Source organism: Pogona vitticeps, chromosome 4 (assembly GCF_051106095.1).
Source record: "Pogona vitticeps strain Pit_001003342236 chromosome 4, PviZW2.1, whole genome shotgun sequence".
Taxonomy (NCBI): domain Eukaryota; kingdom Metazoa; phylum Chordata; class Lepidosauria; order Squamata; family Agamidae; genus Pogona; species Pogona vitticeps.
This window is the reverse complement of record NC_135786.1, coordinates 159674828-159697509: the sequence shown is the minus strand read 5'-3', so window position 1 is coordinate 159697509 and position 22682 is coordinate 159674828. Positions and strand designations below refer to the sequence as shown.

At 40.5% G+C, this 22682-nt stretch overlaps 1 protein-coding gene across 5 annotated transcripts in view; it reads left to right on the top strand.

The window, feature by feature from the left end:
- The window catches only part of RREB1 (ras responsive element binding protein 1), a 66036-nt gene that overhangs the window by 28029 nt on the left and 15325 nt on the right, over positions 1–22682 (top strand). For 3 of the 5 annotated variants that reach the window (XM_078393423.1, XM_078393422.1, XM_078393424.1), the window contains 3 exons: positions 694–833; positions 11993–12182; positions 12726–15420. In XM_078393423.1, the coding sequence (XP_078249549.1) occupies positions 694–833; positions 11993–12182; positions 12726–15420 (3025 nt within the window). The remainder of the gene's footprint in view (positions 1–693; positions 834–11992; positions 12183–12725; positions 15421–22682) is intronic. The other 2 variants (XM_072998595.2, XM_072998592.2) reach the window with 1 other exon arrangement.

Genomic DNA, 22682 nt, shown 5'->3' with positions numbered 1-22682 from the left:
TGCCAAAATAAATTATATCCAGCAGATGTGTGTAGTAGAGTGTATGTAGGCACAACAGGTGCAAGGTGGGTGGCTCACCATTTTTCCCATACATGTAGTGACACACCTTTGGAAAAGAGGACAGCCTCATGTGTCAAGAAGACAACTTGACAGAAACTGTTTTGTTTTTGATTCCCCCCCCCCCTTTTATAAGTTGATAATTGGAATGATTTCTTTTTTTTTTTCTTCTCCAAGAAACCCATGGATTTAGTGGCTAGCAATAACCCCTTCTGGTCAAATAAATTTTCCTATCAAGTTTGGAAAGTTACTTTGACGTCAGGCTATTGTAGAGCCATCCCCCCTTTCTAATATTCATATAATCTATGTCATAAGAAGTATGAAAGAGCAAGGGAGGAAATGGAAAAGCATATGTCCAAAGCTGCTCAGAGGAGCTGAGTGAATCCATTGTCCATGTTTCAGGCAATTTCTACATTCTTCCCTTCTCTGAGGCATTTCTAATCATTTGGAATAAACAGTATAGACACAGAAAATCATGCTGGTTATACGGGCCAGTTTTTATTGAGCTATCATATACAGCGACCTTTCAGCGACCTTTGATGAAGCCAGATGCTACTGTAATAATTATAATGTGAATTTTGTTACCTGAGCCTGTTGCTTGAATTCACATGTGAGAATGTTCCATTGTCTATCTAGCAGGTTGCAGAGGAACCACAAAGTGGTGAAGCTGAGAAGAAAGCGGAGGAAGCTTTTCGCTGTCCAGTGTGTTTCAAGGAATTTTCATGCAAATATGGACTGGAAAGCCATATGGAGGCACACCCAGATACCTCGTTGAGGTAAGAAGTGGTGCTAGAGAAGCAGTTTGTGGCAGATGAATATTTCATGAAGAAATTATGTGCATCCATTCTAAGACATGCTTCAGTTCAGTGGGCATGCTGTGGAGTAATTTTGAGGTCTCAACAAAGTTTTTTAGCTCCGAGATCTTGTAAGCGTTTGCCCTGCTTTTTCATGGCAGAGGTTAACAATGTTTGGTGCCTGGTATAGTATTGAACTTTTATAATGTAATATTTGAGTTGTGAATTCCCTATAAACTCATTTTTAGGCATTCTGAGTATATATTTCTAGAAGTTTTTGTCTTCCCATATTATATATCACATCATATGAAATGTCAAATTGTTTTCTTTTTACCAAGAAAACAATTTGACATTTCATATGAAGTTTATATTCTCACCTTGTATTGTAATCCATTGATCTTGGCCTTCATGTTTTTCTTTTTTCTTTGCCTTTTTTCATAAGTTCATTTTTTAAGAAGAGTTGTGAAGTATCTTTTAATTCACTATGTGGCCATAGACAAACTATGTCTTCTCAGTTTAGTCCCACCCCCTCCAGCAAATCTACATAATATGGATAACACCTGCCTTCTAATATCAGTTGAAACAATATATGTGAATATTCCAAGTAGCATGTAAATGATAGCAAACATATATATCCTTGCTAGTTTTACAAAAAGCAAGAAGGTGTAATAGCAGGTCGAGGTATAAAACAACATTGGCCAACAGAAGCTTTTGAAAACTTTAATGGTGTCACAATCAGATTTTTTGAGAAATTTGTCATAAAGTTTGGGTATGCTAGAAAATGTTGACCTTATTTTTATCTGAAAATTATTTATTTATTTATTTATTTATTTATTTATTTGATTTGATTTGATTTTATTTGATTTATTTGATTTATTTGATTTATTTGATTTATATATTGCCACATTAGTGCAATGCAATATTCTGGGTGGTTTATAATGATAGATAAAACATACAATGATAAGCTGTAAATACACAACAGTTAAAACAGTAAATTAAGAGCAAGTGGCACTGAGCTAATTCATTGTATACAGTGGCCCCTCTACTTAAGGAATTAATCCGTATTTGAATGGTGGCTGCAAGTCGAAAAGTCTGTAATTCGAATCTCCATTGACCTACAATGCACTGGAAACCGATTAATCCCACAACCAGTGGTTTTTATTCTATTTTTGTCCCATTTTGGGTTTTTTTCTGGTCTGTAAGTCGATTCTCCGGCTGCAAGTCGAATCTAAATTTTGCAGCCAGAGAAGTCTGTAACTCGAAAAGTCTGTAAGTCGAGCCGTCTGTAAGTCGAGGGTCCACTGTATTTAGAAACTGAGTTGCATGCTCTGTGTGTATTTATTATCAAACTGTGTAACTGCATTCCCTGAATATTCCTTTTATCAGCAAACTATTTCTGTATGCATTTATCCATATTAAATAAAGGTCTGGGGCGAAAGCAATACATAGAAATTAATTTGCATATATGATGGCAAAATAGCGGGGCACGGGGAGAAAAAGAAGGGCAAAGGCAAAATACTGTGACATTTTAAAGACCAGCAGATTTCAAATCCGAAATGTCTTTGGTAGCTGCCTATGTGAGATTATATAGAACGTCTTCCACCCTCCTCTTCCTGATACATTGTTGAATAAATATGTAAAATTTTACTGATTTTTTTTCAAACACTCAGTGAGTAGCTGGATAAAAATATTCTTATTGTATTGCATTATATACATGATAATAAAATAACTAGTTCATTAGTGAATAGAGCAGTTTCTTGTATTACAAATGCAGCAAGATTGGTGGGTCCCCTATCTTTGGTTTTGCAAAAAGAAAGGCTGCAAATGACAGGGTTGGCTCCTGCTACTTTCTCCTGTTGTCAGATCAGAGGTTTAAATGTCAGACCAAAAAGAAAAGAAGAAAAGTCTTGTATTACCTTGATGAGTGAGCAGTATTATCTTTTGAGATGCAGAATTGTCTTTTAAATGCAAAATCTGTAGGTTTTAGGTGCTCTGGAGGCCTTTGTTTACACATTGAAGAATAAACAGATGCTTAAGCCCTGATTAGGTGAGAGAGAGTCACTGCCCCCTTTTTTTTTCAGTGTAGTTCTCTTTTGATGAGGTAAACCCTTTAAATTATGCATCTTTGTCTGATAATTGAGGCGAGGACAATTCTCCTTTAGAGGGGAAATAATAGGGTCTTTTGTTATGTCAGCAGTTGGCTGGAGCATTGAGGCTCTTACCCTAGAATTAACTCTTTAAGTTTAGCCTCTCATCCTATTGAATTCTTCTGCAGACCATACCCCAATGAGCTGCTTTAACCAGATAGAGCAAGGCAACCCTAGTAATGTCTTTTCAAGGACCACTATCATCTCTGAGAGGTTGGCACCCAGCTGCCCTTTTCATCCTGGCTCTCCTCCTGTTAGGATTATTTAAAGACAGCAGTTTTCTTCTGCAGTCTGCCCAGCCAGCAGGGCTCCTGCTATTTTGGTGCGTTTATATAGGAGTGATGATATAATTAGCAGAGCTGGGAAATGCCACATAGCCAATAGGGAAAACAAGCAGCCTCTCCCACACTGGATTTCTTCTCTTGATGCTGCCCCCACCCCCACCCCATCTTGTGGGTGGATTGCCATTTGTGTTGAGCCTAAAAAACACTGCTTTCTCTGAAAGTGCTGAGCAGCTTCTGTAGAAGCACAGCCGGATTTGTAGCAAAGAGTTTTCTGAGGAGAAGGGTATTCTTATATTTTGCATTCCTCTGAAGGACTGGGCCAACATAATGCTACTCTGCATCTCGCTCCACACACCCAATTTATCTTCTCAAATACTTTGCGCTGTACTTTACTTTGTACTGTGTGTTACCTTGTCTCTCAAACTGCAGTTTCTGATGTGTGGTATGTCAAAAAATTTTCCTTATGAAGTTCCTGTAGTTTTCTAAATGTTACCTTTCTATTAAGACACCTAGCTGGTTGAATAGCTCAGTGAGTTAGGCATCAGGTTGGGAGTTTAATTCCCCACTGTGCCTTCCAAAACAGCCAGCCTGTGTAGCCTTGGGCAAGCTGCACAGCCCCAAGATGCAGAGAAGAAGGAAACAGTAAACCACTACTGAATACTTTTTACCCAGAGACCTGAAAATGCTCGCCATGAGTCAGAATTGGCTTGATGTGATATGACAAGGATGACAGTTGCTAGTGTTTTTAGAGGCAAACTCCTAGATCATCAGATGTATGAGGGGAACTTCTGCGTATAAAGAACATGTGACCCCGTTTAGGCATTATAAATGCTAATGTTGTGGATTTAAGAACATAAGAGCCCTGCTGAATCAGGCCCATCTAGTCCAGCTTCCTGTCTCTTGATACCCCTCCCCTGCATCTGGCATTTTGAAGTACCTTCCTTTTAAGCCTGGAGATTTTACATCCCCATCATGACTTGTAACCCGAGATGGACTTTTCCTCCAGAAATCTGTCCAATCCCCTTTTAAAGGTTTTGTGCTATGAGAATAACTTGGTTCTAAGAACTGATTCAGTGACTGATGGGTAAAAGGGCCACTGATCAAGGCTACAGTACATAGACAGGGGTGAACTTCAGCCAGTAATCTTTAGATTTGAATGCATTCTTATTTTTATGAGCACATGAATCTGTGGAGTGACCTTTGATGTCACTTTATTAGCAATACTAATCATTTTTTATTACTCAGTGCTGATCTCCTGATCTAATTTATATATCCCCACCTCCTCTCTCCTTTGTGATCTCTGGGACTCGCATGTACAGGAGTTTCCTAACACCTGTGCACCACATTTGGAACATTCTATTGCTGAGCAACATGGTTTTATCAGAACCTCCCCACCCCACTGCACACGTCTCGATCTTGGCTTCAGTTCCTTTTTGTCTGCCTGACTAACAGCAGTGGTAGGAACGTCTTCCTGCTGCATCCATTTTGCACAAACTCACTTTCTGCATGCTTCCTTGATCTCCTTTCAAACTCTCTACCTGTGACAGCCTCTCCCCTGCTTCCTTGATCAGATAGGTTCTTTGGACCATCATTAAGCCTTTCTCCTTTCCTTAACTAAAGCTAGGAGTCAGCATGGGTTCTGATCTCTGCTTAGTCCTAGAAATAACTGGAGCTTACCATTTTGCAGCCTCAACACTTCACAGAGTTCTCCTGCAGTAGAGACAGTAAGCCTCTTAGGCACAGTGAGGAATTGCAGCTGACATAGTGCTGTGAAGGTATAAACATTTACTGGTGCTATAGATACACTTTCTTACTGCTAATGTTATCCATCTAATGAAGCTGATGGATCACAGTCATCTCATCCATCTGTCTGAATGCCAGATTGTCACCCTTGGCTCTTTTCTGTGACATCACAGCAGTAATGAGAGCTACCACTACTCCATTACTCTGTTCTTTGGAAACAGTGGGGATCATTTTAGCTGTTTGATGGTGTTCCTTAGACTCTTGCACATAGAGACAGAAGAGAGTTTTGTCCTGAAAGAAGAGCAGTGTGGCGAACTGGCTGGTATTAACAGGACATAAACCAGGGCACATTTTAACAAGGGTGAACAATGGGCTCCTTTCAACAAGGAATAAGTCTTTTGCTTTAAAGTACTAAGCACTTATTTCAAACAGCTATATAACTATGGAGAAACAACAACCATGCCTACCTTTTTCTTGCAAATTTAGAAAAACAATTCTGGCACAATGGCCAGTGTTGTCCACTCCTTCAGTGCTGTTTTGATGCAGATAATTAAGACTTAACTTTGAATCAGTACAGATTGGGTTAAAGCTGTTTTCCTTTAGAGCTAGTATCTGTGTGGCCTTTTTTTTTTAAAGTAGTCTGTGGCTAATGTTAATGTCCTATATACAGGCAAGCAGTAACTAATACTGGATATGTTCCAGATTGTAGCTGAAATTCTTTTGCTTAGCATAGAAAGTAGCACTAAAGCAGGCCCATTGAATAAGTGGGGATCGGGTCAGTCAAGTCCTTTGTAAGTTCCATTGATTCAAATGGGCCTACTCCAGTTGTGACTTTCTTTAGTGTTGTAAGTCACAAGTAGGGTAGGCCCATTTGAACTAATAGAACTTACAGAGTTGACTCACCAGATAGTATAGTTTACTAAATTAAGCAACAAAATTTCAGCTAATGTGAAAGTTTTCTGTTATGCTTTTAGTTTCTGAATGAATGAGTGGGGTAACTTTGTTGTTTAGTCGTATCCAACTCTTCGTGACCCCATGGACCAGAGCACGCCAGGCCCTCCTGTCTTCCACTGCCTCCCGGAGTTGGGTCAAATTCATGTTGGTAGCTTTGATGACACTGTCCAACCATCTCGTCCTCTGTCGTCCCCTTCTCCTCTTGCCTTCAATGGGGTAACTTAATCCCATTTAAATATGTGCTCTCAGACTCGCTCATTTAAAAAACAACAGGGTTTATTGAAATTAAAAGTGCTCAGGTTAGATGCAGTACCCCTCAACACCCATTCAGTACACCTGGTTTTACCCATACAAATGAAAAAAAAATGCCCATAAATAATAAAAATATCTCTGCATGTGCAAAATGCTTTCCTCTCATTAATAAAAATCTGAAAGTAGTAAAGGAATACACAAATGCCCTTTGATCCGGTGCCTTTTTAGAATACTCTTCAAGCCTAACTTTTATACACTGTTGCAAAATGTGACTTGAACACTTGGCATAAAAGAATAGTGTGTCCTGGCACACACAGTTTTTGCCTAGGTATAAACAAGCTGTGTAACAGTTAGTAATAGATCATATTCTGCAAGACATTGGGCAGCCTGACTTTGTTGCTGAAAACATTCAGGTCCTGCTTTTGAGTTCAGTGTCTACAGAGATTTACACCACTTTGTGTTGGTGCTGATAAAATAATACAAGGCTATCAAATGTTAGTTGTTATCATATCTAAATTAGACTTTGCTTTGGGAACAGCTGGAATACTGCCTCGAAAGTATATCCACTTTAACTGTCATCTCTTGTTAACTATTGTGCTTTTAAATCCTTCTGTCCATTTCAATCTCTGCTTTATAGAGGCACACCATCTGTATTTGACTTGACAGTCTGTGTGGGGTGTTCTTGTTAGATTTCATGCTTTACTTTTTCTTTAACACCATCATGCACAAAGTATTACCTACATGTTTCAAAATCCTTTTCAGTTGGCATATCTGTCTTTTTCCCTTTTAACTCATTCAAAAGTCTTTAGGCAAAGAAAAAAAAAGTCTGTTTTGTTTAAAACTACCTTCTTTGGTTCTTAAAATAGTTTACCTTTACTATGTACTTTTCATGTCTTCTGCTAGCTATAATAACGAAAGCCTGGAATTGAAAGGCATTCATACTTACAGCCATCCTTTTTATTTCTTAATCTTTATTGTATCTAAAACTACTCTTTGCTGGGTTTTCTTGGGAAAGATAACGGTAGTGCTTTTTGTAAGTGGGCTGGGTGTTTTTGCTCTCTTAAGTTCCATCAGCCAACAAAGAAGTTTAGGTGTGTTATGGTTTGCAGTGCTGAGCCAAAGAACTGCTGGATAGCTCGATGATTTAGGTATCTGTCTATGGAGCCAGAGACTGGGATTTTAATTTCCCACTGTGCATCCTTGTCAGGGGCTGGACACGATAATCCATAGGGTCCATTCCAGTTTTGCAGTTCTAAGATGATGATGATGATTAGACATTGTCCTGTCTGAAATGGGATCCAGATGGGGCCCCTCTTTCTTAGTAGACCTAATATTTGTCTTGTTGCATCATCAGTTTGCATTTTCTTGCCCGCTCTAATACTGCAGTCTTGGAAGCTTTTAATTGGTACAGATTCTCATAGGGGCCCTAATGTGTGCATACACTAAAATGTATGCAAGGCTATGCTAAAATCACAAGAAAAAAGGCAGGACTTTACTTAGAAAAACCAACAAGCCAGACTCCTCACTTGTGACAACTTAAGTCAAATTCTAAGCTTTGTAAAAACATGAGTTATAAGATCTCACTTTACTCCTGTAGTTTTCATGTTCCAGGCAAATCCCCCAGTTTAAATTAGCATGAATGTCAGCTACATTTCCCCCACCCCCATTTATGGGGAAGGAGTGGCCACCATGTAGTACTGCTTGGCAAGGCACTTCAACAAAGTGGGCAAAGTACCCTATATAGGGGGTAGGGGAAAGGAAAAAAAAATTTTGTCTTTATATTGAGTCTCCAGGTAGAGATGTGGGGAGTTGTAGAGGGTTGCAAGTTTGTTCAGTGCTGCTGGTGGCATCTTCAGTGATGCCTCTGGGTGACAAAAGATAAGGACAAGAAGTCCCGCCCCCCTCCATGATGGCTGCAAGCACTGTTACTCAGCAACCCCTTTTATTCTCTAAATCAACTTGTATTGGAATTTGTGACCAGATAAGGTAGCAAAGAGAGGGGAGGGAGTGAAGTTATTGTGTTCATTTATTTGCAAGATGACCGTGTGGTGTCCAGGGAGGCTTGCCTTATTGTTGCAAGCATGAAAGACCTTGTTCGTTATTAGAGTAGTGTTGCAGTACTAGTGACAGTTAAAACACACACAGGAATTGGTTAGCATGTCCCAATTCCTTGCTTTCATCCACAGGTTTGCTGCATGATTTACAGCGATTTACTTTTTAAATAGTCTTGTTGTAACTCTCTGAAAACACCCAAGTAGGGTTAGTAAACTAAGAATCCCAAGACTATGGTTCTATCACTGTCTTTCAAGTCTTGGGAGGGTACCTGCAATTACCCTCACTGTCCTTGTGGAGAAATTTAGAAACAAGATGCCAGGGAATAGGCAAGGGGGTCTTGGTAGCAGTGCTGTGCTGAGATCAAGTGTCTCCAACTGATGGGGGCAATTCTATATGTTTCTGGGAGACTACTTTTCACTCTGAGTGAACTTCAGCTTTCTATTTGCAGTCATGACAATAGTTGGTGAGTGTTCCATGGAATGCTTTCGGACATTGTGGGGTGTGCTATATTTTCATTATACCTGATAATTCTGAGTTATTTTCTCTGTGATTTCCTACTTGAAAATTTTGTTTGTGTCTCTAGTCTTGAAGTTTTTCTAACTTTCAGGAGAACCACAGATTCCTTAGCAGTGGAAAAGCAAAAGCAGAGATGGGGAAGCATTACTTATTATGAACTACAGCTCCCAGAATGCCCAGCTGACTGGGGGTTGCTGCAAGCTTTAATTAAAAAAAACAAGGCAGTTGCAAGTCCTGCTTGTAGTATCACTTTCCTTGCCATTTCCTCTGTCTCTGAAGGAGGCGGATGCATGTTCCAAAGGTCATTCACATAACTCTGCTGCTGCCATTATATAGCACCTTTATATGAGCCTCCTGCCTCAATGTATGCTCCTGTGATCTAGGAATGCATGTCTTTGCCTGTACAATTCAACTTCAGTGCATGTTTGCGTAACCAAAATATGTTGCATTCCATTGAAGACAGTGGAGGATCCTCATAAGGCCATGATAGCTTCTTTGTGAGAAGGAATGCATGGGTTTGAGAAGCAGGAGCAGTAGGCAGAGAACTTTGTGTAGCACATTGCTTTTTAAGGAAACCTGCTCACCCTAATTGCCTGCATCATTTAAGAATACTGTTGTTTTGTTGCATCTTTAAAAACTGAATAGTTGAATATTATATCAGAAGCTGTCTCTTGGGAAGTTGAGCCCAGTATAGATTGCAGATTAAGTAGTGAATAAAACATTGGCATATGAAAAGATTTCTGTTTTATTTTGGTTTATGTGATTTAGAAGGGAAATATTTATATACTGTGCCTCTGTGTGTGTATGCACTGGTAGCAGGGTGTATATAGCTGCCTGTAGAGTCCAAATGGAGGTTTGTCATATCAGTTCACGTCAGTTTATTATTTTGGCCAGGTGTAAGCTAAGTTCAGACCTCCAGGTGTTGTTGAATAAGCAGCTCTTGGAATTCCTCACAGTTGGCTATGTTATCTAGGGCTGATAGGAATTGTAGTGTAACAGTTTCTTCAGCACTGCGTATTACCAGAAGCTCATCATAGATGCTAACTTTGTCTGCAAAAATGAAGGTACAAAGCGTGAGTCCAAGGGAATCACGCCAGAACCAGTAGGCATAATAATGGGCACAGTTTGTCTTGAGCATTTTAACATGGAGTTGAAGCTGTTGTGGCAGATACTTTGTTACCAGTTCAGTTTGGTACTAGAGAGAAACTCAACATATAATCTCTTGATGAAGAACTTGAAATGCTTTGATGAGGCTACCATAGTGCTTGATAGAACTGCTTCCTATGGCTTTTGGGGGATGTTCTCTTTGCTTTTGGAATTGTGTTCTCTCCTTAGTGAGACATGTAGAAGTGAAAGTCTGTCTACTTGTTAGGTAAATTAATATATGAATTCTACAAATTCAAATGCATCATTGAGGGCTGAAAAGAGGAATGTCGAGTTTGACAAAAAAAAATCTACATCAGGGCTTTAAAAAAATCTGCAGATGCACTGAGAAAGGCCATAGAGTGTTAATTGGAACAAGGAATTTAAGGAGCTGGTTGGAAGGGGAGAGCACCAATGATGTTGGTTTTCTGAAAGAAAATAGATAATCTAACTGGGTTAGCATGTTTGATTTAAATGTTATATTTAAACACATTCAAGGCTTTATGTGCAATTTCACTTACTGTAATATTTGTAAAGTGAAGAGAATGTAATATACTTGCCTTATATATTTTTTAAAATGACTACCTTTGGAAGAACAGCTGTTTTTAAAGGACATATACCTGAAGAGGTATATATTTTATTTTTTAACTTTTTCACCTTTTGCTGAAATATAACTGTAGTATCTACAACTTCACTCAGTCTGTCTCTTAACTACTTTTCAAATTCCATTTCAAGATGAGAACAATATTTTATTAGATATGTTCAATCAGCCTTTGGAGGGAGGAGCATACTAGCTACCCCCATCACCATTTCTATTGCTCCTATTTACATACAGGGTGACATTCTGAACCGGAGCGTTTCTGGTATCTATGAAGGCTTTCCATGTGAGTTAGAACTCTGCTCTTCTGAACTTCTAACTCATGCAGAGAGCCACCACAGTTGGTGGAGGCTCTACACTTCAATTTTGCAACTATGTATAAAGGCCAGGGGAGACTAGGAATGGAGGAGTGGTACTACCCTCCCCCTCTTAACATGTTGGTGGGACATATTTAATTAACAACTGAATAGGTTGCTTTTCCTACTTCCCCTTTTGTCTTCTCCAATACAGTGGTGCCTCGCTTAATGACGATAATCAGTTCCAGGAAAATCGCTGTTAAGCAAAAATGTTGTAAAGCAAAATTAAAAAACCCCTTTGAAACCCATTGAAAACCGTGCAATGCATTCCAATGGGCTAAAAACTCACCATCCAGCGAAGATCCTCCATACGGCAGCCATTTTCGGTGCCTGTATAGCGAGGAATCCATCCCTAAGCACAGCGGGGAGCCATTTTAAGCACTTGGCGGCCATTTTGAAACCCCAACGATCAGTTGTTTTTGATTGTTATAAAGCGAAAATCGGTTCCTGAAGCAGGGAACCGATTATCGCTAAGCAAAATTCCCCCATTTAGACCATCGTTTTGCGATCGCAATTGCGATTGCAAAAACATCGTTGTAAAGCGGATTCGTTGTAATGCGGGGCATGACTGTACTCTGGCAGTAAGAAAAAAATCCTATTGAACCTCTGTATAGCTACAGTTCAGTGCTGTATGTTTTGGACAACAATATTTGGTATCTTCTAGCCAGTGTGACTGATGGATTTTGAAAGTTGAAGCTCAAGAACAAACCTTTTCTAAACTCTCTGTTGACCTATATAAAGTGTAGATCGTTGGTTTCTCCTTTTGATTGCATTAAAAGGTTTTAAACATTCCAAGAATATTAGATGAGCAGAGTAAGAAAATGGGTTCAGCTTGCCATGTTTATGTCGACCCAGGGAGAAAGGTTTCTTGATGTGGTCAACCAGTAATCATCAATCTCTGTTACTGTACAATTTTCTGTGATTCTACTAGTAATTGCAAATGAAACTGTTAACACAGCAGATGGCAATAGGCAGTGCTATATTTTTGTGGTGTTGGTTGTGGTTATGTGTCTTGTACATATAACCAGGTAAGTCATTTGATAGCTGAAATTCTTAATAGATTATTTTCCTTCTCTCCTCCTACTTTGCACAGGTGTGACATCTGTTGTATTACCTTCCGCACACATCGGGGTTTGTTGAAGCATAATGCAGCCATTCATAAACAACTTCCAAAAGACCCAACAGGAAAGCCTTTTATTCAGAACAACCCTTCAATCCCAGCAGGCTTCCACGATTTGGGATTCACAGACTTCTCTTGTAGGAAATTTCCCCGCATTTCTCAGGTATTCTTGGCTAAATGAATTGTGTCCATTATCTTTATTGTATTTAATTTACAGGATAGCAGATGTGGGGATGGAGAAGAAATACGTGCACTATAAGATGGTTAGCTTTCAATTGATATACTTAATCCTTCCTTATTTACATCCTGTAGAGAAGAATTAAATAGTGTACAGAAGCCTTAGGAGATACTCGTTAGCCTTGCATTAAAAATAAATACTGTAAGGATACATAATTGCAATAGTGTCTTTGGAACACACTGGTAAAGGAGGCATAGATGAGCCTGATGAGTCACCTGGAAAATCAGAGAAGACTCATGTCCTACTCAGCCCCTTCTCAGAGTTTCTCTTTAGCAAGTTGGAGGCTAAGTAAGGACCTGGAGCACCACAGTCATCTTTGTGTACCTTTGCTCTCTCATTAACATCTCATAGAAATGTTATGTGTAGCTAGACGTTTAGGACAGAGTGTATCTAGTGAAGTTTTAATTTCTTTTTTTTCCAGGTTCTTAGGACATTTAATAGTGTTTGTTCCATTGTGTTACCTTGTAGGTCTGGTGTGAAACAAATCTGAGGAGATGCATCAGTGAATTCCATCGATATATCTGCGAGATGTGCAACAAGGCATTCCCTATGCTCTCTGCACTCAAGCTGCACACAGAAACCCACGCAACAAATCAGGAACAAGAAAAGCACGCAACACAGTCAGAGGATGCAGACCTGAAGGCTTACATGGCATCCTTGGGACTGCGGCATACCAAAGACATTGAACCTGTCAAGGAGGAGGAGCTTACACGAGATGATGAGGTCCAAGACATGCAGCTTAGAACACTGAAATATAACCTACCTCAGGAACCTGGTAGTGCTAACCAGTTGAATGCCAGCCCTTTGGAGGCGGCTTCTATGAGTGGGACTTTTTCAGTCCTTCCCCCTACAAAGGAAAACATGAAGCTCCTGTCACTACAGCCTTTTCAGAAGGGCTTCATCATTCAACCTGACAATAGCATTGTCGTCAAACCCATTTCTGGTGAACTTGCAGACATCCAGCAGATCTTAAAGATAGCTTCTTCAGCAACCCCACAGATCAGCCTCCCACCACTTTCTAAGGCCTCTCATATCCCTGTGCAGTCCATATTCAAGCATATGCCTCCGCTGAAGCCAAAGCCCTTGGTAGCACCTCGTACTGTTGTAGCAACGTCAACACCTCCTCCTCTGGTCAACACTCAGCAAGCCTCACCTGGATGTATCAGTCCAAGCCTGCCTCCAGTGCCACCCAAAGTGGTCAAGACCTCCGAAGAATCAACTTCAGACTCCCATCTTTCACATAAGAAGTCAGGAGCCAAATCAGGCCTTTCTTCCCAAGGTAAGACAGAGACTTTGAATCAGCACGAAATGAAAACGCAGTTGGAGCAAGACAGCATTATTGAGGCCCTTATGCCTTTAGCCAGAGAGGCAAAAATCAAACAAGAGGTAACAGAGCGAGACTTCAAAGCCATGATGGCTGGAACGGCAAACAAGAAGACTCCAGCCATGAGGAAAGTCCTGTACCCCTGTCATTTTTGTGACCAGGTATTTCCTTTTTCTGGGGTCTTGAGGGCTCACGTCCGTTCCCACTTGGGCATCTCTCCTTACCAGTGCAACATCTGTGACTACATTGCAGCCGACAGAGCAGCACTGATCCGACACTTGAGGACGCACAGTGGGGAGCGGCCGTACATCTGCAAAATCTGCCACTACCCTTTCACAGTGAAAGCCAACTGTGAAAGGCACTTGCGCAAGAAACACACCAAGACAACGAGGAAGGACATTGAAAAGAACATTGAGTATGTTGCCAGCAATGCGGCAGAGATGGTAGATGCCTTCTGCTCCCCAGACACGGTGTGCAAGTTCTGCGGTGAGGATCTTAAGCATTACCGCGCCCTCCGCATCCACATGAGGACACACAGCAGCTCCCAGAAGAAGAAGCCATTTGAATGCAAAGAATGTGGCACTGCTTTTTCTGCCAAGCGCAACTGCATCCATCATCTCCTGAAACAGCACGTACACATCCAAGAGAAGGAGGTAGAGAGTTACATCTTGGCAGTGGACATCACCCCTCCAGAGAGCCAACCAGCCCCTCTGCAGTTATTGGAAGATAACACTTACATAGACTGCAAGCCTGTCACATCTTTCCTGGAATCGCAGAATGGCTTTTTGAAGGGCGCCCCCTCTCATACACCGATCAAACTTGAAACTGCAAACAGCTTCCCTAGGAATGTTGACGAGCCTTTAGACTTCTCCCAAAAGAACAAAAACTTGAACTCTGTGCTGGTAAAACAGGAGGGCCCATTTGATTCTTCCTCCTATGACTGTTCCATGGAGCCTATAGACTTGTCAATCCCCAAGGCTCCAAAGAAGGAAAGCGATGATACCCTTGGCGAGGACAAAAAGCAAGAGCTCCTTGATGGGCATGATGAGAAACTCCATAATCTTCAGCAGTCTCCTCCAGTTAATGGCAGCCTGGACCACCAGGCTCTCCGACATTCCCAGACATTCAAGGGTCCACTACATTTGTCTGTCCCAATCATTTCTCCCACTCTTTTGGGGAACTCTGTTTTGCTGCGACCATTACGGCCCAAGCCACCCCCTCTCCTGCCAAAGCCTCTAGTAACTAAAGAGCTGCCGCCCCTCGCTTCCATTGCACAGATCATTTCATCGGTGTCTTCGGCACCCGCTTTGCTCAAGACAGAAGTTGTAGACTCTGTCCCCAAGGCAGCCATCACCAATCCTGTTGGGACTGAAAAGTCAGGGAACTCCAAACCAAACTCAACAATGGTGTCTGCTGTCCAGAATGATCCCTGCCTTCCCAATGATTTGATGGAACAGGCTGGCAGTCCAAACAGTCCCCAGAAATCTCCCAGTCCTGGGTCTATGAAGAAGAGAGGCAGGAAGAAAGGAACGAAAAACAAGCCAAAGGCAAGCAGTGGTGTGGACCTGGAGTCGAGTGGGGAGTTTGCTAGCATAGAGAAGATGCTGGCAACCACTGATACAAATAGATTCAGCACATTTCTGCAGTCGACGGCAGATTTCAAAGAAGCAGCTGACAGAAATGGAACCAGCGAGGAAGAAAAAGAAACAGCTGAAGATAAAGTCCTCAGGGGAAAGAGAAATGCCTACTCAAAATGTGTTCAAAAAATTAAGTGTCCTCATTGTCCGAGTGTTTTTCCTTGGGCAAGCTCTTTACAACGGCACATGCTTACTCACACAGGTAAGTGAGTTTCCTTGCAAACTGGCCCTGGGGCCAGATATATTTCGCAGAGTTGGCATTTAAGTTGGTAGATAATGGCCTAGATATGGTGGATCCATGTGGAGCACAAAGCTTGCCAGGATGGACCAGAAAAGTCTTACCTGCTTTCGTGTGTGGATCTCATGGGAGGGATGGTACAAATCTTGGAGTAATCATGTACAAAAGTGACAACTGGTGCCTATAAAATGTCACTTCCTGAAGTAACGAGGACATAGCAGCGTTCCTGTTTGAAACTAGAATACTATTGTTGCTGGTCAATGACCATAATTAAACATTTATTATTATTACTATTCTCTTTTCTTAATGTAGCAAGTAAAGTTTACTTGCTGTATTTTCTTCCATTTTGGGAGAGCAAAAGAAATGTAGATGTAAGAAAGTTGGGAGGGGTGTCTACCAGTAAGAGCCTTTTTTAAAAAAAAAAGTAATTATCCCTGCTCTGTGATTTTGTTATTTAGGATGCTAAGAACTTTACTGTCTGGTATGTCATGTTTGAGAGGGAATCTATCTTAAGCATGAGGCTTGTGGGTATGCTTCATATTTAAAGTTTATTCAGTATATTAAAGGTTACTTGTAGAGACTTAGCACTGGGCATAACTGGGCCCAGTACACATGTAATGTTATGGGGATTAGCTTTGTGCTAGTGCTCTGTGTCTGCTTTACAAATCTGTTTCACAGCAGCAGTGTAAAATAATGTGTTGGTTTGGATGGGTGGCAGAATGCAGAGGGATTATTCTTGTATTGACAAAATGTGGTTTGAGCGTGTACCATTCTGACAGTTTCTGAGCAACAGCATAGGGATGGAGAGATGGAGAACATGTGACCCTCCTGATGTTGTTGTATTGTGACCTTGTCAGCATAGTAAGTGATGAGAGATAATGAACATTGCAGCCCAGTGGTATTTGGAGGACTGCAGATTTCTGCTGCCATGATATATTGCACCAAGACTGGTTATTCAAACAAACACTGAGGTTTCCTTCTGTCCCACACTTGTTCTTAAGCATGCATGGTGGCTGAGAAAGATTCATAATGTGGAATCTGTATCAGTTACAGTGGACCAGCTTTCCTAGCCTGGATTCTTCCAGGTGCTTGGGCCAGTAATTCCCATGTACCCTACCCAGCATTGCCACTGATAGGAATGATGGGAGTTGTAGACAGTAGGCATAGGATTTTCAGAATTCATGTACGCTAGATCCCTGAAGTCTGGAGGTATTCCCTCATCTAGACTTCTTGGGGCTTTAACAAAATTCATTCATTCATTCATTCATTCATTCACTCACTCACTCATTCATTCATTCAGGCATCTGTAATCACTTTCAGCAGAGAAATAATGGCTTCTCTTGAACATGATGAAGATGGAGAAAAAAACAACTGGGTGGGCCACTTCTTTGGGAACTGTAAGACATTATGGATCTAGTAGTTTTTCTACCTCTTATGCACCATGCAAGGTGCTTCTCAGGAAACTACCAGGGCCTTACTGTAATGCCTTGGAGTTCCCAGAGAGCTTTGCTACATTTAAAACGGGGTTTGGAGAGGATCTCGTGTAAGAGGAGTCTGGAATAAAGAAACAGCTGAAGAGGGAATGGGAGCTGTTTTCACACCAAGAATTTCCTCCCCTCTCCCTTTGAATGATTGATTGCTGAAGCTACTGTTTCATGCCATTGAACAATTTGTGATGTACTTGTGGTAAAACAGTATCAGTTTTAAATTTGTGTACTTCTGACTGATTTTGAGATTCATTCCTGGAAAATATGTCTGTTGGTAGTTTTTCTGTTCTAGGTAGTTGCGGTGGTTTCCTCATCAGGAGATACTCGGTATTTTTTATTTCTCCAAATGTACTATTTTCTATACCAGAGGTCATCAACCCCGGTCCACGGCCTGGTGCCGGTCCATGTCCTGAGCCGGACCGGGCTGCAGAGACAGACCTTCCCCCCCGCACACACTACCCCCTTACTGCTTTGTGCATGCACATGCGTACCAGCATTAGCGCTCCCCCACCCCTTCATGCATGCGCCTGGGCACCTGCGTGCCCGTCCACCCCTTTGCACAGGCGCATGTGTGAAGGGGTGGGGGAGTGCTTATGTTGGCGCTGGTGCTCTCTCTCTCCCCCACCGCTTCCCACATGCACCGGAGAGTGCACGCGCATGTGCCCAAGAGCGTGCCCATGCAGTCGCGGGGAGGTGCCCCGCCTTCCTCAGAGTCTCAGCTGGTCTGCAATCCCAAAAAGGTTGGGGACCACTGCTCTATACTACCATCTGAATGTTCCCTCTAATTTTCTGCTAACAACTCTGGCTTGGCTGTGCAGTCCCAGTCCAGTGTTCCACAGCTGCGCGGCCCCATAGCTTAGAAGGAACATAGTTCCACATTCATTGGAAAGATCAAGTGATGGTTTCATAATATTATACGGGAGACTTGATAAATGCAAACACTCCATTGATTGAGGAATGATGTGAATATCACTCCTGCACCATGAAAATAGCATTCATTCCTTATTATTTAGAGTACCGAGGGTCAGAGTTTACACATAAACTTGAACAAAGCTCCAACAGGGATAGCTATGTTGGTCTGTTGTGTGAAAAACTGAGGGATTTCAGGGAATCCGAAACGAAGGGGTTTTGTTTGGCATAAGGTTTTCTGCACTATAGCCCACTTTGTCTTGCATATATATTGAGTCTGAAGAAAACTCCTTGTTTATAGTCAGTGTATGAAATGGGGTGCTTGTTCTGAAATAAGAACATACTGATTATTAACTGTTCCTCATCTCACACGCATGAACTGAGATTCAGGACCATTGCAACAGTTTTCAGCATTTCAATTAATTCAGCACCAGGGTCTTGGCCCTTCTCCCTTATTTTTAAAATCCTGTTTTGTATCTGAGTGGACCCCTTCCCAACTATTTCATTTGTTCTAGCTTGAAGTCATTTAGAACATCTGTAAACATCTGCTTTTGCCTGTGCTGTGGTTTCAGATACCACCCCTGCGTCTTGCTGAGTCATTTGCTTGTGTAACAGAAATAAGGAAGAAGAGGATGACAAAAGTCCATTTTAGTTTGTTCCTAAAACCTGATTTAGCATGGGAAAGAGCCTCACAGTCATTCCATTATAGGAGCAAGATGCTTTTTATATTTACTTCTCCCCACAAACCTCCACCACAGAGCTATCAGAAGCAAAGTGATTGTACCTGATGATTCTGTGTCATCTTAGTGAAGACTCTTTTTGAAGGCATATCTGGATCTGTTGCATATCATGGCCATACATTTATTGCTTTATTTGAGAGGGAAAGAGAGGAAGCAAATGCCATATTTATTTTGTCAGAAACTCTGGTTATTTGCAGTATATATTTCAAAGCCGCATGTGAGAAAATGATGGACATCTTACACATCTTACATCTTACACATGATTGAAACCTCAGCAAAATTGGTCTTAAGATATTTATAAAATACTGTAATGATTCAGGGTTATATTCTTCAAATATCTTTGACAAAGTGGATCCATTACTGCTGATTTGTCATCTTTCTCTTCTTGTGGATATCCCTGATTTCCTTCCCTTGATGCTTTTGTTCCTTTTTTGGCTGTAAAAAATGGTCAAAGTGAGAGTTTGTTATATACCTCTGCTTGCTTCTGACTTGCGGCAACCCATGGGTTTTCAAGATATGTGAGATGTCCAGTGAGTAAGTACAACATTGCCACCTCACCTTCTGACTTTTCTTGGCCAACTGGGGATGTGAACCTAGGTTTCCTTAATCCTACTCAGGCACTGCATGTGCTACACCACACTGGCACCCCAAAAGTTGCTGTAGACAGTGCTGAACAGTTACCAATTATCTGTGAGCATGGGCATGATGATCAGTTAAATAAGACCAATGGCTGCCATTGATATAGGATCAGCTCCCACAGATTTCAAGAGAAATGAAATCATATAATTAAAATGGGGAAAAAGGAATTGAAAGTATTGAAAAATATGCCAGTGGAGTAGGTTACTTTGTCCCCCCCCTCCCAGCCCTTGGTGAAGTCTAAGACCTCTCCTGCACACTCCAGTTGCTCAAGGTCTCTGAAGTAAGGTTACCAGGTGATAGCAAACACTCTCTGGCTTTTATTTTTATGTTTTGGCTGCCGTAAAAATGAGTGACTTGGGTTAACAGATTTTTGTTCTCAAAGTTTCGACTTCTCAATTCTTTTAAAAAATTAGTTGTACTACTTTGCCATGGCTGTTTGCATTTTCCCATTCACTGGAATTGATTTTTCTTTGAGATTTGGAAACATGAAAGTACCAACATGGACCTGGAATAAGGATCAGATCAGGATGCCTCCAAAAAAACAGAGTCTGAATTGGGCACCAAGACGTCTGTGTGTCATTTAGGCAGAGAACCAAGTCAGGAGGCCAGTGCACATCCCTAGTGCGTACGTTATCGAAACAAATTTAGTAATGAATTTAGCATTTTCAGAAGTACCTGGACATACTAAGGTTTTGATTAACTTTTAATTAGTGAGTTAGTGTTCTGTCTGTCAACCACACATCTTTATTAGCAACATCTCCATGTACAGCAGTGTCTGTTAACACAGACCGTTCACAAACTGTATGGTAGCCCAAGTACATGTTTGGAGCCTCCATGGGGCACATTTCTGGCTGTGTGAATTGTGCGCACCAGGCAGCTTTTCAAGCCATTGAGATGCCTCTTAAGCGTAGAGTTGCAGTGGCTTGCAAAAACAAGTATATAGTACAGAGATGCACAGAGTGCATGATGGTCACTCATTTTCTTCGTTCAAATAGATAGAAATATATTTCTTCTAAGCAGTTAATTGGAAAAACAGAGATTTCTTAAAATAAATAAATAAAAAACTAGTAGGAGTGGAGTACTGTTTTCTTTTTGTTTAATCCCCACACTATATAGCCCAAACTCACTTTCGTTCTTTTTATCCGAGCAACTATATCTCAAACCTGTTGCTAAAAACTAGGTCTTAAAATGCAGGTTCCTAATTCTATTTAAGTACATCGAATCATGTAATTTGTCTTTGCAGTAGTAGGTGTTTTAAATATATAAATACAGGCAGATAGTGTACCCTCCTCCTCTTTGTGGGTTCATTATGGTTTGACTGTTGTTTGTTCTATCATCACCAATCTTGGCTCAAATCAGTGTAATGATTTTTAAAATGACCTTGATTCTGATTGAGTACAGGAAAGAGCAGAACTGAACAGAAACATGCTCTTGCTCAGGCAAAATAGAAAGTTATTCAACATTCACTGTTTATTTTCTTACATATTTACATTAGTAATCTGCTTCAATGTGAATTAGTTATTTTTCCATGCTGCATAATCAGTGGAATCCTACTGGTATTTGCGTAAGCTTTGTGTAACTTGCCATAGCTAGTTTGCAGCTAACTGCTGAGGTTCCTATATTAAGGTGTATAACCAAGCACACAAGCAAGACACATCCTTGACATCCTGTGAGTTAATTGCAAATAGTCATGCCATGTTATGCAGACCTGACATGAAGACAAAAAGGATTGTGGCCAACAGGCCCAGGTATAATTGTTGTCATCGGAGGCGCAAAAAGACATAATGCATTAGAGAAAAAGTATTGACTCTGCAGTGCATCAGTTGCAGAATTGTAGCCCTAATTAACCAGCTAGCAAACAAGTATTTGCTTCTAAGATGATCATTTGCTTGTCAGATATGGCAAAATGTTGTACTGTATTTTCTTTTTCAGTATTTGGTGCAGAAGAACAGTTTAGGAAAGAATCCAACATGACTGCCACACATAAGAGACACAAGTTTTTTTTTAAAGCAACTCATGATCTTCCTTAATTCAGATTCAGATGTTAATCAGCACAAAAACCAATTTATACTGGAAGATGAATGTGACAGAAGCATCCATAAGCTTTCATTGTGCTAAGTGGGAAGAATACAGCAGCAGTAGCAGGGTGGATAAAAATACTGATTTTTTAAGAGATTGATTTAAATCATGATTTAAATTTTAAAATTTTGTTTTTTTAAAAAAAATAAATCAAAAATCAGATTTTTAAAAAATTTGAATCGTGATTTAAATCATATCCACCCCAAGGAGCAGTATCCATTCTTGGCTTTGTTATAGCAGATTTTGCTTCTTGTCTCTTCTTTTCCATCTATTTTTCCTCATTCCATATGGACTTTTTTGAAATCCTACAGAGTTGCTTTTGTGTGTTACTATTATTTTTAAAATAAGTTAAACTTTCTACGATACTTTCTCCCTTCTGTCTTCTAGTTTTTCCTCTGTTTTAATCTTGTTGTCCATACCCCTTTTGTTCAGTTTGTTTGTTTGTTTGCTGCCTTTCTCCTCATAGGGGATCCAAGGTGGCTCATAGCAATCAAAACTGTACAGTGATAACAAGTTAAAAAGCATACAACACTATACAGTGGTGCCTCGCTTAATGATTGCCTCACTTAACGAAGAATTCGCTTACCGATAGGTTTCTTTTAGGAATTTTCTGCATCGTTTAACGATGTTCTCTATGGGGGATTTTCACTCAACGATGTCTGTTTTCGCTCCTGTAAAAGTGTCTTAAACTGTTTGAAACCTGTTTTAAATGCTTGCAATCGTTAGCCCACCTCCTGAAACCTATGCAAACTTAATTTGGTGTTGTTCTGAGTCTTCGTTAATTTTTGGTGAATTTTTAAAATCTCCATTGAAATGGAGAATAAAAAAATTCACCAAAAATTAACGAAGACTCAGAACAACACCAAATTAAGTTTGCATAGGTTTCAGGAGGTGGGCTAACGATTGCAAGCATTTAAAACAGGTTTCAAACAGTTTAAGACACTTTTACAGGAGCGAAAAGGGACTTCGCAAACCCATTCAAATACATTGAGTCGGAACTGCGTTTCACTCAACGATGTTTCCTATGCCGATTTTCACTTAAGGAGGGCAATCCGTTCCAATTGGAACGGATTAACTGGTTTTCAATGCATTCCTATGGGAAATGGTGTTTCACTTAACGATGTTTTCACATAACGATTTTTTAAATGGAACCAATTAACATTGTTAAGTGAGGCACCACTGTATTTAAAACTCAATTGAACATTAATCAGATTAAAACCAAAATTAAAACCAGTTTTAAATTTTTTTAAAAAAATTGAAAGTATCTACAGTATTCGTTAAATCCAGTACTCCCTAGACCAAGCACTTCTTAACCTTTTCTTTACCACAAACCCCCTTTAAATATATTTTTTTGCCACAGAGCGCCAAGATT